Source organism: Acinonyx jubatus, chromosome E1, assembly GCF_027475565.1.
Source record: "Acinonyx jubatus isolate Ajub_Pintada_27869175 chromosome E1, VMU_Ajub_asm_v1.0, whole genome shotgun sequence".
NCBI lineage: Eukaryota > Metazoa > Chordata > Mammalia > Carnivora > Felidae > Acinonyx > Acinonyx jubatus.
Window position 1 is genome coordinate 54,353,571 of NC_069397.1, and position 16,177 is coordinate 54,369,747.

General features: G+C 44.0%; 1 protein-coding gene across 1 annotated transcript in view; it reads right to left on the reverse strand.

The window, feature by feature from the left end:
- GRB2 (growth factor receptor bound protein 2) overlaps window positions 1-12,176 on the reverse strand; it is a 72,232-nt gene extending 60,056 nt beyond the window's left edge. Inside the window, exons 1-2 of the mRNA XM_027052578.2 lie at window positions 11,959-12,176; window positions 3,561-3,775 (exon numbers count right to left, since the gene is read on the reverse strand). Of these exons, the coding sequence (XP_026908379.1) occupies window positions 3,561-3,638 (78 nt within the window). The 5' untranslated portion in view covers window positions 3,639-3,775; window positions 11,959-12,176. The remainder of the gene's footprint in view (window positions 1-3,560; window positions 3,776-11,958) is intronic.
- Between the last annotated feature and the right edge of the window lie 4,001 nt (window positions 12,177-16,177).

Consider the following 16,177-nt stretch of genomic DNA (forward strand, 5'->3'; position numbering starts at 1 on the left):
TAATTTTGTATACTGCCATATCCTGTTTCACATATTAATTTCACTTCTCATATTTGATTTTAGAGGTCCTGAAGGGAGAAAGTATAACCTGTATTTCTTCCCCAACTTTCAAAGCAACTTATCCCAGGGTGTGGCTAAAGAAGATGCTCAGTAAATGTGACATTAAAACGGTCATCTGCACCAAGATAGAACACTTCAAAGAGCCGAGTGTGAAGCCAAGACCTATTTCTTTCTTTCTTTAAGATTTTTATTTTTAAGTAATCCCTACACCCAGCGCTGGGCTTGAACTCACATCCCAGAGATCAAGAGTCACGTGCACCGAGCCAGCCAGGCACCCCTCAAGACCAATTTCTAAAGCAGTCTTGGAAACTGATAAAGGTAGTTAGTGCCAAATGAGCAGAAGACACCTAGACGACCCACTGCTGGTTCTCTTCTAGAATCAAAGGTCCGCCTTGACAGCAAAGAAAAGCCACCAACTCTAGAAAGGAATGAGCACAGGTTTGAGAGCTCAAAATGGTCTCTTAATTCGTACGCAGCACTGCCTGAAGCACAGGCACATAAGCCCCTAAATGACAGATCTACCTCGGAGGTAAGCTCAGATGTGTTATGCGCTATAGGGGAGAGGATTCAGGGGCCTTGTCTGGTGGAGAACCCCTGGGACTATCTGAAGCCTGCACTACAACGGCAGGGAAATTTAGGTTCATTTCAGCCACGCAAGGCTGAAAATTGCAAGAGACCAATTCCTTCCATTTCTATGCCCCAGTGCCCTTCTTCTCCTCCCCTCCAAAAAAAACAAAAAAACAAAAAAAACACACACACACACAGACAAGGGACAGTAACAAAGGAGATATATTGAAGCATTTAGTTCTATTTTAGGTTTCCAGTGAAATGTTTTCATTTTTGTCTCTTTTCTCAGAGCAGCACGAGTCAACATGTAGAAAGAAAGTAAAGAAGTGGTCTGCTGGAGGATGGGGTCCACATTAACCAAAGTTAACCAGGCGCTCCAAGACAGTGAGAGGATGTAATCTTTCTGAACTCTACTCGGAGGCAAAGGGCTAAGCCCTTTTCTAGGGCATTATCTTCAAATAAAATGTATTCGATGCCCATATGTACACACACCCTCCCTTAGCAAAAGAGGGCAAATATAGCCCTATTTCAATCATGTCAAACTGGTCAATGCTATTCCAGCCACTTATAAACATGCTTTGGCTCACAACTAACATCCTTAAGAGCTATCAAATCAAAGCCACTCAAATGAAACCAGTTACTCCCTGAATAATCAAATGGAGAAAACACTGCTTTTTAAAATAACAGTTCTTAAGACAAAGCAATGTCCCTCCTCTTCACTCAGCTGTTCCACAGAATCATGAGACAAAGGGCAACTACTGTATTAGCACTTTTTTTTTTCTTTTTGGAGTAAAGCCACAAGATTACTAACAAACAGCTAACGGTCACCATTCAAGAGTAATAATGACATTATGACTTCATATGCCAGTTATCTACCAAATTGGAAAGAAGCAAATATATGTATTTTTCTCTTCCCAAAGAAAATCTGAAAGTAAATGTGAGCACTCTGACTCACTTTCTCTCCCAACAGAACAATTTCTGGGGGAATGTTAAACAGTACCCTCTTCTCTAATTATAGGATGGGAGAGAAGGGTTTCACACTTGTTCGTGAGCTTACCAACTGAAGCTGGAGAACTTACAAGATCCTCATGGTCTAGGTCTAGGATAAACTTCAGTGTTAACACTCAGGGAAAAGCTTTTGCCTAAAAACTCTTAAAAAATAGACCTCAAATCCTTAGTTTTGTTGCTTTAGTGCTAAATATGTAACAGGGTAAACGTAGAGGAAAATATGAACTACCAGGCTTCTAGGTTTAAGTTTCTTGGGTAAGCTTAATGGAGAAATCTACGTTTGTATTGGGGGGCGGCAGGGAAGGCCCCACAGGGTTTCGTACAAGCAACAGATACGGGTAGTTGAACAGCCAACTGTTTAAATTCCACTATAGTTAATGTTCACTGTTATACTGGTTTCAGGAGGACAATATTCGAGTAGCCAATCTTCTGATGATACCACAAGCTGGTTATCTGTTGAAAACAGTAATCACCTATGAACACATCAAATTACTCCTCTGTACACCAATGAAAGAGTAATTTAATAGTTCAAGTTATGTCTGGTCCCTTGCTCTGACTTCTAGTTAAGAAAACAGAAACAGAACACATATATTACCCTAAAACCTATAGCTGGTTCTGTCTGCTGACAATTCAGTGCTGACTTGGAGAATACCCTGAGAAAGCTGGGCATCACAAAAAACAGTTCTGAAAAGAACACACTTTCCTTCTCTTTCAAGGGCTCTTCAATATTGCCTTCTATGAAATACAACCTAACATCAAGAAACTACTGAGCAGGTAACTTCAGAGTTGAACTCTATGCCTCCGGCAAAGAGAGCAAACTAGTAGCTACCCACAGGTCTGAAGGACTCAAAAGAAAAACAAAAAACAAAAAACAAAAAACCTGTCCTTCTATAGGGGATATTTCTACATTTCCACTTTGTGCCTCTTTGTAAAATTCTCATAATTTTCATTCAGGGGTAGTAAACAAATGGGTGGCAAACCCCCAACCATCAGACTAGGCTCAGAGGAAAAAAATGTCGAAAGTTGAGACGCAGTGAACATGCAAACACTCAACTTCAGGTTCTCCTCATGTAGAGCTGACACATTATTCGATAACACCCACCCTTGTAAAAATAAATTACATACCCAAAAGGGCAAGCTGCTGCCGTCAATTGGGTAAACAACATAATTACCATGTGCCAGGTGGAAAGTGAATCCTCGTGTAAATAGTTTGGGCTCAGAATGAGCTGCAAACTGTAAAGAAGCTGATTTTCAAACTGTCAGCAGGTTTCTTTTGTGCAATTAAGAGTTTAACACAGGGTAATTGCTCAAGTTTCTTTTGAGAAAATCGCCCTGTGACTTGTACAACAACGCAACAAACCTCAGGATTTAGAACTCCACTAGTTTTCTCACAAAGAATAAAAATACACTGAGGTTCTTTAATGAGTTTTGGCATATACTTCTAACCGCCTCTCAAAACTAGAGGAAATTAATTTCTAACCAACTAGCATCATGTTCCAGAATGCAAAACCTTGACTGTGTAAGATAAGACTGAGTGCTTTTACATAAATACTTCAAGTTTAAGTCTTTAAAAAAAAAAAAATCCCCTAATGCTTAATAAAACTGCAAAATGTATCAGGCTACTCCGATACTTCCTTGTGACAATCACGCTGCTCTGACTTTACGTGCAAACAACAAGCAAATAGAGATACTGGAGGCACTCACACAAAGGCAGTTAAAGACCATACATCACACCAACCGTCTTAAGTCATATTTAATATTCCACTCAGCATCTATCTCAGCTATCCAGAGCGCGCCCGATGGTAAATGGTCAAAGCGGGCACTGAGAAAGGAGGAGCTCGGCTTCTTTGTGTGTTATCAGCGTAAACGAAGGTAGGGGAGTACAAGGGGAGGCCATCTCAGCATCTGCGTGGCATCACACCTACCTTGAGGATGTCCCCCCTTTTGAAGCTCAGCTCGTCGTCAGCAGTAGCTTTGAAGTCATATTTGGCGATGGCTTCCATTCTGGGCGCCGCTCAGTGCTCAGCAGCCTGAAGCCGGGGGAAGGGAGTCTTCCCTGCCGAAGCCACCCAGCGCCCTGGGCTCGGCCTCGCCGCTCTCTCGGGACCGGCTCGTGCACTCCGGGACGCACAATGCCGCCCTGAATCACAAGAGGGATGGTTGAGAGAAGTGGCCAGCACCGAAGGCGGCCCCGCCCTGCCAATCTGCCTGCCGCCCCAGCCCCCACGCCCCCTGGCTCGGCCCGCCTCCCTCCCTCGCAGGCAGGAGCCCCGATCGCCTCCTTCCTCTTCGCACGCTCGGCCCCCAGGCGACTGACAGGCCCGCCGGCCAATGGCGGCAGGCGCTCGAGCTATTCCCGCACACACTTCCTCTTCCTTCCCGCTGGGTGTGCGCGGTGTTCAGGAGGAGCCGGCTGAAGACCCTCTCGGTCTCCGCCTCTCCTCCCTCGCCCCTTGCGCTCTCTGCTCCTCCGGCCCGAAATGCAGTCCACCCAAAGAAAGGCCTCGCCCTGCGGACGGCACCCAGCCTTTCCCGGTTACACAGGCCTATCTCCTTCCTTTCCCCCTGCCGACCTTTCTGGTGTTCTGAAAATGTTCGGTCCCGTATCCAGTCAAAAGCAAGCAACTGTGGCTTTGGTCTTCAGCTGCTTTATTTCACTGTTCTCGGAAACTAACCTCGGTCTGCTCCTAGGAAAGCAGGTCAAAGTGAACCTAGGAACTACTTTTTAAAATTCAATTTGCTGTTCTGAGCAAGGCAGCTCTCCCTCTGTCGCTTCCAGACTGATCGGCAAGCTCAGGTAACCAGAAATAGAGGAGATCCAGCTCTGACGCTTGAAAAGGCTCCAGCCTTTTGTTGAAGACCTGCTCTTGCCTAAGGCTCCTTCTCCCCTGAAGACCCCCAAGACTTTGGACTCCAAAGAGCCCTTGAAATAGAGATCCAAAGTTCAGCAATTCTAGAAGAAGCTTCTACATCACTTCTCACTACCCTAAGGAGCAAAGCTTAAATCCTAACTACACTTGAAAGGAATCCCCTTTTCCGAATCTGAGCTGCCAGATGTCTTATCCGGGGGAAAGAAAGTGCAGGGAGATGGTGCCAGGAAGTCTAACAAATCTCTCAGTCAACCTGAGAACAGCTGCTTCTCTCAGCACCAAAGGAATAGAATACTAAGATGAACCAAGTTACATTTTTGCAGGTAAAGATTCTGTAATAACCCTTAGGTAGTGTACTAGGTGATGGTGAACTGGGGGCAGTACAATCACTGTTGTAAAAAAAAAAATCTCCAGGCACCAATACGGCCACAACCTAGACCTTTGCGTAACTAAAGGAAAATAAAGCCCCATTTCTGTCTTCAGTTACTGCTTTCATACAGGCTAAATAAAAGCAGAAAACAACACGGGACACTGGCAGAATGGGGACAGATTATTTATAGTGACACCGTTCTCGGATAATTACCACCTAGCAGAGAGCTCATCTGAGGGGCATGGGTGATTATCATCCTTTGTTCTAAAGTTAACAATTGGGGCATTAATCAGGCATAGCTGCAAAAGGACTAAGCAGTAAATCAGCTGGGAATATTAAGATTAGAAGAAAATGAGCATTACCAAAGAGGACAGAAATCACCTAGTAATAAAAAGTCCTTTAGTCAAATTCTGAAAGCCAAACAAACATTCTACTGCAGGTAAACTAATCAACCAAACCAATGTTTATTCTATCAGGCCATGATATCCCATGTGGGGCTGGCTCTAAGAGAGGAAAGTAAAGAGAGAGCTCTAGCAAATATATATATATATATAAAAAAAAAATACAATTAGTCTCAGTATTTATTTATTTAAAATTTTCTTAGGTCATCTTGACACCCAACATGGGGCTTGAACTCATGACCCCACGATCAAGAATCACATGATCTACTAACTCAGCCAGCCAGGGCTCAAAGTATTTATTTTTGTGTGTCCTTAAACTCCCTTTATTTATTCTCTCTGTATTTGCTTTTTTTAATCAAACTAACCCATGTATATAATTTTGAAAGTCACAGATTTTGAAAGCCTTATTTAAAAAAAAGGGCAGTTCCCCACCCCAACACCTACAAGCAATCACCCTCAATTCTGTTTTTAGCTTTCTTTTTGCACCTACAGTATTTCTATATAATATGCTTCTGTTGTTTTTAAATTTATTCCAGCCATGACCTATTGCTTGCAAGATGTTCACCCCCGACAGTTTCCCCTTGCCCCATCCCAGTAATACCACATATTCCGGTTTAAGCAGTTTCACACTGCAAAATATTCTTCACTGCTGATTTAAATATATTACAACCAACCTTCCTTTCTAGTATAATCCTTTACTTTTTCCTGGCATTAACAACTGCTTTTCCTTCTTTGACTACTCTCCAATATGTGTACCCATTTTTATTTTTTTGCAAAGGCTTCAAAATCTCTGCTATATGCCTGTCAATGTTTTCTACTGAGTATTTATTTTAATTGGTCTCCAGGGTTGACTGTTGGAACCATGTATCAGTGATGGGAAACCTAAGAATAACTGAGCAGATCTAACAAAAATAAGGAGCTGCATTTTTGAAAAAGAGAAATCAGAAAAATCGGACAGAAACTCAAAGCATTGTCATTGTCAAGGTGCTATGTTGCAACAGGGCGCAAACTTCTATTTCATTCGGGATTTCAGACAACTGCAGTGTAACCAACCGAACAGCAGCAGCATAAAAACCAAGACAGTTTTCAACACTGGTTTTCCTGTTACCTAACTCATCTACCACAGGTTTCCTAGAGAAAGCATAAACAGACTAACACTCTTGAAAATCATGTTTCAAGTAACTACTGCTTTGTGAGATACAGTTTGAGACAAATGAAAACCAGGCACAATCAATACTTCTGTGGCTGTGCCAAATAAAAATTAGCAGCTCATGGAGAAGACCTGGAGGGGTCAGCTTATCAGGCCAGCCACAGAAAAGAGCACTCAGGCTATTCAACGGGGTGTGTTTCATTAATAACAAAACTATCTTATACACAACGCTAATGACTAAAAGGAAGAAAGCTGAAAGTGGACACAATGTATAATGATTTCAACAGAGAAGATGGGTGGAGAGTACACTGAACCCTAATGAGAATACTTAAAACTGTTTCAGCATACACCCTTCCTTCAGTCCATCACACACAGCAAATTCTAAAGCAAGTGCAACTTGAATCGTTCATTTCAAGCAATGTGCACTGAATCCTAAAATGCAGTCTCCTAAAGGTATCTGTAGGATTTGTTCTCCTTCCATTTAACTCTTCTTCCCCAAATTTACAGAAAATAAAAATACACAACACTCACGGGGCAATATCACTTAGTGTTAAGGCCCCATGGTCTCTAAAAGCAGGTTGATCTGGGTTGAACTAATGACCTTGGTGCTTACCGGCTATAATTTTGGGCAAGCCCCCCCCCCTTATTTTTGCTGGGGGGTAAGCCTTTTAAACAAGCCCCATTTCTCATTTGTAAAATGGGGATAGTATCACCTACTTCATAAGATTCATTCACCATTAAATTAGGTAATACAGATAATATACGTGAAGTGCTTTGGACAGGGCCCGACATTAAGTCATTCAAAATAAGTTAAAATGTCCCTCCCCCGTTCATGCTGTCTCTCCTGTCTCAAAAATAAATAAAACGTTAAAAAAAAAGGGGGGGGGGCGCCTGGGTGGCTCAGTCGGTTAAGCGTCCGACTTCGGCTCAGGTCACGATCTCACTGTCCATGAGTTCGAGCCCCGCGTCGGGCTCTGTGCTGACAGCTCAGAGCCTGGAGCCTGTTTCGGATTCTGTGTCTCCCTCTCTCTCTGACCCTCCCCCGTTCATGCTCTGTCTCTGTCTCAAAAATAAATAAAACGTTAAAAAAAAAATTAAAAACAAAACAAAATAAGTTAAAATGTGATTCTACTTAAAACAGAGAAGATGTTCAACTTCACTAGTTAGAAACTGCAAATTACAACGAGATTTCTTTCACCTACTAGTTGCCCAATTTTTTAAAGGTTTATAATATTTAGCCTCTGCAATTCTCTGGTTGAACAGACTCCCAGGCTCTTTATTCAATGTTCATCCACTTAACAATTTGAGCTGCTACTATATGCCTGACAATGCTTGGTATTGGATTGTAATAATAAAACCATCACAGAGCACAGGAGCAGGGAATTAATCAGTTCAATCTTTTTGGAAAGTAATTTTATAGTATCTACTGACAATTTAAAAATACCCTTGAACAAGCAATTCCATTTCCTACATTTATCTTGCTGAAACACTGACAAACACCATGTGCAAAATGCATATATACCTGATCAATATCCATGAGAATGTCTATGAAATATATTTCTATATAAATACTAAAAGATATTATCAAGTTAAAAACAAAAATGAAGAAAGATTTGTTTACCCCATTTCTGTAAAGCAAAACACTATTTATCAGCATGTGCTAAAGAAGAAAAAAAAAAAATCAAAGGGTTAACAATGGTTATCTCCGGGAGCAAGGTCACAAAATATTTTCATTTTCTGCACCATATACCTCAGTTATATTTTCATCACTACTTTTATAGTCAGAAAAAACCGAACACCGGGACGCCTGGATTCCTGAGTTCGAGCCCTGCATCGAGCTCTCTGCTGTCTGCACAGAGCCCACTTCGGATCCTCTGTCCCCCTCTCTTTCTGCCCCTCCCCTGTTTGCACGTCCAGGCGTGCTCTCCCCCCCCCCCCCAACCAAATAAAATAAACATTAAAAAAAAGAAAGAAGGAAAAAACAAACACCAAAATCTTACTGGTGTTCTGGAGTCAAACCTGGATTCAACTGTCGCTTTACCACTTGACTAGATGGGGAACACTAGAGAAATAACTTATAGTCTCTAATTCCTAGTTTCCCTAAGCTGGAAAATGGGGCTAACAGCATCTACCTTTTAAGGGCATTTTGATGATTAAAAGAAATAGCCCATGGGGCACCTGGCTGGTTCTGTCAGTAGAGCTTAGAGAATGCTCCTCTTTATCTCAGGGTTGTGAGTTTGAGCCCCACATTGGGTGTAAAAAATACTTAAAAAAAAAAAAAATTAAAAGTCTTAAAAAAAAAGGGGCGCCAGGGTGGCTCAGTCGGTTGAGTGCCCGACTTCAGCTCAGGTCATGATCTCACAGTTCCTGGGTTTGAGCCCCACGCTGGGCTCTGTGCTGACAGCTCAGGGCCTGGAGCCTGCTTTGGATTCCGTGTCTCCGTCTCTCTGTGCTACTCCCCTACTCACACTCTGTCGCTCTCTCAAAAATAAATAAAGATTAAAAAATTAAAAAAATATGTATTAAAAGAAATTTTAAAAAATCTTAAAAAGAGAGAGATACCATGTGTAAAGGCCTTCATAGAGTCTCTGGCGCAAAGTGCTAAGAAGCGTTAACTGGCTAGTATCACCAGTACCTTTTCAAATACCAGGCCATTATATTCTTACATCGTCCATCTTCCATCTGCGTACAAACTTAGCAGAGCATTTTCGTAGGTAAATTAACAGCCCTATTAAATACAAAGTTTAAAATTAAATTGCTCCACATCACAGTCCTAACAATGCTCACATACTTACGCATATAAAGACTAATCACATCTATCATCACTCTGTTTGGCTTTTAAATATTTACTCTGTATATACAGAAGGTGTGATTTTAAATGGACTAATTGAAAGCCGCATTCCACTCCATCCTCATTATTTTACAGCTGCATTCTGCAGCAACAGTCTTGGTCCTTGGACCAGTAGCATCAAAACCTCCCTATTCAGAGACTGATTCACTGTGGGGTGCCTTCTGGAGTTCTGCAAAAGGTAGGGGCCTTAGGCCCAGAGCCTGATTTAAAGTAAGACTCACGGTAATTCTCATGCACACTAAATTCGAAGCATCACTGTTGTACTAGAAGGGCACCTTAACCAGATTTTAAACTTTGCATTCCACACAATGCACTACAAGGTCTTTGCATAAAATGAAAATAATGCGTGTTCACTCGGCTCAACTAGGAAAAAGCCAACTTTGACAAATAAAACCAAGGACTCCCAACAGCCATTCAGTAGTGCTGGAAAGTTCTTCTCAATTAAGCAAGTAACTAATTAATTTCTCTCAGCAGAGCGCGGTGAGTCTCTACTCCGTATTACTTAATTTCTCCAAAATCTATTACTCTTCTGTTGTAGGTAACAATCAGAACTGCTGCAGCCCAACAGGCAACATAACAGATTTTTCTCAGAAAAATCGCTAAGTACCATCAACTAGTGGTATTTAAAACCTAGCAATCCCTCAGATCTGAATACACTTGCTAACGAAGTGAACTCCCTCAAGCATTTAAATGCTTGCTCTTAGTATCAGAAAAAGCCGATTATAAGAATTAACTTCGCTTTTTACCTTGGGAATTCAGAAAATTTTGAGCAAGGGAAGGAGCAATGGAACACGTTATTCCTCTCTGTCAAAAAAAAAACAACAACAACAACAAACAACCCCTCAACAACAATAAGAAAGATGAGTAATTAAAAGAACCCTGGCAAAGAATTCATATTATCACAATGGCCAGGTTTTAATTCATCGGCGGTCTAAATAAATTCCATTCCCTTAAATATTTCACGTTATCTTAGTTCTATTGTAATATATAGGTCTATGACTGGTTTTTGTTTTTCAACATTAACCACTTCCCACTAAAAGCCAAAAAGAAGTCAGATGATGAGTGGGCCCCTGGGTGGCTCAGTCGGTTAAGCCTCCGACTTCAGCTCAGGTCATGATCTCGTGGTTCACGAGTTCGAGCCCCCAAGTAGGGCTTCTGTGCTGACAGCGCAGAGTCTGGAGCCTTCTTCCGATTCTGTGTCTCCCTCTCTCTCTGCCCCATCCCTGCTCTCTGTCTCACAAAAGTAAATAAATGTTAAAGGAAAAAAAAAAAAGTCACACAAGCCCCAAATTGACCCAATCTTCCTTACTAACATGAGAAACCTAGAAAGAAAAAAGAAAGCAGTCACACGGTACAATGTTAAAATGAAAACAACTAAAACACAAATAACACAAGCCAGCTACACTTGTGACCTACTGGTGGTATTGATTACTTACGGATGAATTCAATCCTTTGAGCCTCCCCGTTCCCAGGGGGAGAACTTAAAAGTCTAGGCAAGGTTCTCTGGCAACTCTTCTGGCTGACTGAAGGAACCCATAAAGGAGGAAAGAGGGTATCTTCCCCAGAGAGAAAACGGACTCTTTAAATGAGGGAGAATACGAATTGCACCAAAGGTCAGAAACCTCGAAAAATTATGCCCAAGAGGGGGACAAAAAGGAGGAAGGGGAAGTAGATTAGAAAGAAAAAAAAAAAAAAAACGGGGGCAGGGAGGAAGCAAATGACTTGCATTACACGAGTAAGCATTTAGTGAACTCAGTGAAATGGAGAAAGGAAAGGCAACTACTGGAGCAGTGCAAAGCGAAAAAGTGAGACAGGAAAGCCAAAGAGACTATGCTAACTTCTTTCATGTGTCTTTTAGATTCGTTTCCGAGGCAACAGAGCCAAAAGATAGACCCGAGTGCCCTTCGGCTCCTCTGCAAATCGGACTTTCATAGTAACTCCCTAAACAAGCTATAACTCCTACGACTTATGTTTAAAAGACCCAATTTAAAGTACCAGTGCTTTTCTAGCCTCTCGCACTGAAATCATTCCTCGGAACATTTCAACCAACTGCTTCTTGTTGTTCTTTACAACAATTTTTCAGAGGATAGTTTCAAAAATTAAAAAAAAAAAAAAAAAGCGACAGACGTAAAGGCATCTCAACCGGCTCCAGGAGCAAAAGGTTCTCACTCATGGTATTCATAGGGTTGGTGGGGTCCCTCCCCAAATTCGGCCCAAAGACACCAGGAGATGGTGACGTGGTGGCCGTGCAGGTCGAAGGAGCATCAATCACCACATATGCAGCCGCTGCGAATCCCCCGCCTCCCGGGCCAAGTCAGACTGACTCACAGAATGAGTACCCAGGGCTCCCGGGCTTCTCCCGGGCCCCTTCTGCGCAAACCCTCTCGAAGAAAGCGTAGAACTTAATTAGGAACCCCCGGCCTCCTGCCCCAGGGTCCGGGGCTGTGAGCCGAGCGAAGGGCCGGGGGAGGACGGTGCCCCAGGAAGGAAGCGCTCCAAAAGGGGAAACGCGGTGCCCGGAGCCCCGGGGACTCCGTCCCCCGCCACAGGCCTCGCCACTCTGAACCCGAGCCCCGGCAGCCCTCGGTAGGCTCCGGCCCGGTCCCCGCGGGCCAACTACCGCTGCGGAGCGGGGGGGAAAGAGGCACCGGAGCAGCGACGCCGCCGCCGGCCGCACTCACCGTGGCGCAGCTGCTCCGCTCCGCGCCCGGCCGTCCCCTCCGCAGCGGTGCGAGCGGCCACCGACCCCGGTGCTGCTCCCCTAGGGCAGCGCCTGTGCCCGTCGCCGTCACCGCTTCAATCTTCGTCGACACCGCCGTCGCCGCCGCCGCCCGCTCGCCGAAGCAGCACAGCCGCCTGGCTTCCGCTCCTCGTCGGGGTCCCGCGAGAACTTCTCCGCGCGGCCCCGCCCCGCCCCGCCCCCGCGAGACTTCCCCCGGCGGAAAAGCGCAGAGCGCAAGCGCTCCTCCTCCGCCCGGGTCGCGCAGGTAGCCACCATCTAGCAGCCTAGGCGCCTGCGCCAGACCGCCCCGCAGCAGGTGGCACCGCCGTGGCTCCGCCTCCGGGTCGCTGTAACCCTTTCGGTTCCGAGGCGGGTAAATTACAGCCCAGCCCTGAAGGGGTGACTCTTCACCACACCCTAATCACTTCCCTTTTCTTGCCACCAAACCGAGGCAGTTGGCGGGGAGTGGTGATGGGGTGCGGAAATCTCCCTCCAGCATGAAGCACTCCAAATAGAGGACCAGGTTTTGAAATATTTGAGAATCCGGTCCAAACTGCAGTGTTAGGCGAATATATTCTTTGCTTCTTGATCTAATCAAGTGCTTGAAATATGCTAAGCGTAGGTATGAGTATAGGTGTTAGGTATAGAAGGTACAACGATGAACAGAAATCCTAGCCCTCAAGCAATTCAAGGTCTAGAGGGGATTAAAAGTAAACAAAAAATGCCGTATGTAATGTTAGAATTATTTAGGGGAATGCTGAATAAGCCAAAAAGATGCGAGGAAGGACCGCTACTCTCATCTCAGAATAGCCTTCCCTGAAAAGGTGAATGATGATGATGTCTGAGCTGAAGACCAGTAGGAGTTCACCAGACAGAGAGGTGGAGATAGATGCATTCCTGGCGAAGGGAACAGCACGCATGTACAAGGAACGGAGGCGTGACAGAGTCGTGTTCTGTTCAATGCTAAGTAATTCCTATACCAGGGAGATAAGTAGGGTAGCGACAGATGAGGCTTGAAGAAGTAATTCATATTTTTCAGTTCCAAAAGCTCTTTCCAATTAAAGAGAACAGAACGTATCAAATGGTAATGTTCTCTCTGGAAGCCAACAAAATAGTGCTGAGAGGAGAATGACAAAACATCTGATTCTATAGAGAAAACAAGCCATCGAAATAAGGAAAATGAATTTTTCTTTCACCAAGTGCTTATTGAGCATCAACTCCATGCAAGGCACTATGGGAGGGAATAGATGAACCCTCCAAAGCCTCTGCTTTCAGCAGTTTGTAATCCAGAGGAGAGTTGCCTAGTCTGCAAGGCAACACAGCTGGCCTTACTTAATTCCCATTGAACCGTATATAAGACTTCAGAGGAGGGAGCCAGTTACTTGGTGCTCAGGTAATCAGGGAGGGCTTGGTGTTTGAACTGCAACCTGAAAGCAGGGAGGAAAGAGTGACAGAATTAGCCAATATTTCAGATTGCCCAGAGTTTAGTATTTGGGGTGGGGGGAAGTAATAAGAGGCAAGGCCAAGATGTATGGCTTAGGGTTCATTTGCAAGCGATTACCAACCTCTGAAGGCTTTTGAGCTGGACATGTCTGATATGTAGTGAAGATAATAAGAGGACTATCTATTTACTACCTGGAGTATGCTAAAGTCATAGCATTTCTACAGGGTGGATAAAAATATCCCCATTTACAGACTCAGAAACTGAGGCTTAGAGTTTAGTCTCAGCCTAGGCTTAGAAACTAGGCTTCTTAACTTACCCAAGGAAACCCAATTGTAATAGACCCAAGACTTGAACTTAGGCCTGTCTTGTTTCAAAAACCCGTATTTTTCCAACTATGATACTTTATAATTACTTTGTAATTCTAGAATGGTGGCCAAAAAAAAAGAGAGAGAGAGAGAGAAATGAAAGGGTAGGACTTAGCTGCTGAGCAGAGAGGAGAAGGAAGCGAGGGAAGAGTTGCATTTCTTTGTTTTGAGTAGGGGGGAACAACAGAGAACTTTGCCAGTCAAGGGGACTAGCTCACTGGGCAGGGGAGGAGTTGTGCAGGGAAGGGGCAGGGAAGGAGATAAGGATGTCCAGTTTTGGAAATGGAGAGTTCATCATTCTAGGAGACATGCAGGTGGAAATGTCCAGTATGCTGTTGAAAACCTCAATGCATTCATTCGTTCTCCCCACAATGTTAACCGAGCAACTACTTTGTAGAGAGCGGAATGACCTGTCACAGAGCTTACAGCCTAAATGGGAACATACCATCGAGAGTATGACATTTGCAGTCCAAAGTCCTTAGCACCTTTGGGAGCATACAGCGGGGGACCTGACCTAGTCCAGGGAAGGCCAGGGAAGGCTGAGGAAGAAGGTTTGAGACTCTGATTAGCCTGAGAGGAAAAGAGCGTTTTAGGAGAGAGGACGGCATGTACAAAGCCCAGACAGTAAGAGAGGATTCACGGAAGCCATCTCACTGGGATGATGAAGAATGTGGGACGTGGATAAAGCATTTGGAGAGGCTCATGCAAGGCCTTTTCAGTGCTGCTAAAAACTAGGCACTTGATCCTATAGGATGCTGAAGCAGGTGTGGGCCACGGTCAGATTTTCATCTTCAAACTACTTTGTCACTCTGCCTGCAGAGTGAAAATCAATGAGAACTAAGATATTTATCATCCACAAGACAATAATATCTCAAGTTCCTTGCAAGACCTTTATGGATCTGGCTCCTGCCTGCCAGCCCCACTCTGTCTCCAGCCAACACACACGCTCCACCCAAACTAAACCATGGAGGTTTCCAGAAGGTACCATAAGCTTCTGAGTGTCCATATCTTGGCACATGCAGTTTCCTCTGCTCAGTTGGAGCCACCCCACCCCTTTTAGGCCCTCAAGCCAGTTTTAAGGTTTCTTCCTCACAATTCCCACAGTCCCTCCAATCTCATGGGAGCATTATTTGCTCAAAATCTTCCCCCACCCTCCCTCCCTCCTAATGCTCTACAAGCTCCCAGAGAAACAGGACCATCCCTTTTCACATCTGTATTCCCAGCTCCAGCACAGTGTATGGAGGGAATAATGGATGGATGGATGGAAAATAAATAACAGAAGTTGACTAGAGATAAAGATGTGGCTGCTTTTCTGTGTGATGTGATATTTGAAGCTAAGGAAGTGGGTGAGATCTCAAAGGAGTATAAATTTCTAAGACAACAGGGGGAAAAAAAGTATGCACTTCCTTTTGAAAAAGACTCAGTATATCTATGCAAAAATATATGCGTACGGACCAGATTTGGAAGAGAACATTTAAAAATAAAAACAAATGTCTTGAAATGAAGCAATGTTGGTTGACTTATTAAAAAACAACAACAACAACAATACACACACACACACACACACAAACACACAAACCCACCAAAACAAAACAAAAACCCCACTGAAACCTTCAACATTTGTTATGTGGTCTTTTCCACAAAAATTCTTTTCAACAGACACAGACTCAGAAACTTAAGAGAACAGTTGCCCAAAATCATCCCATGTAGAGAAAATAAACCACACTAGAGGCAACAGCATTTGGCATGCATGTGGCTAATGTTAAATAGCAAAAAGATGGTTAGAGTGAAGAGTCAAGTTGTGAGGACAAAGTCACATCCTGGTATGCAAACCTGTTGTAACTGTAGCAAAACGTGCTGATTACAAACTGGCCACATCAGTCACTTCAGAATGCATAAATTAATCACCAAAAAAAAAAAATCTCTCTTTTCGGTTGGGTTGGGGTTTGCGATTATTTTTTAGTCGTCAGAAACGGTTTCTCGCTTTGCATTTTGTGAATTGTGGTGCTGCCGCCTGCCGGTAAGAACTGGACATTACCCTGGCGTTTACTGAGCCTTCAAAGCCCAAAGGAAACTGACCTAGCAGTTGACCCCCTAACTTAGGAGCAGCCTCCAGCCTGTCTCAGGCTGGTCCTCGGAGCCCACATTTCTGAACTTCTCTTTAGTGGGAAAGAGCCAGGCAACCAGTGACAACCGAAACTCGGTCATTGAAATTCTACTCCCACCTGTTCAATTGACCTTAGAATTTCCTTTGGTCAAGTTGTGAGCCAAGGCTTTGTAGGCTTCTCAAGCTTCGAGCGTGGCCTCTGATGCTGAGCCTGCCAGTGCGGCAGCTAATCCTGTGACTTCCCTTCCTCTACCCCCTGACT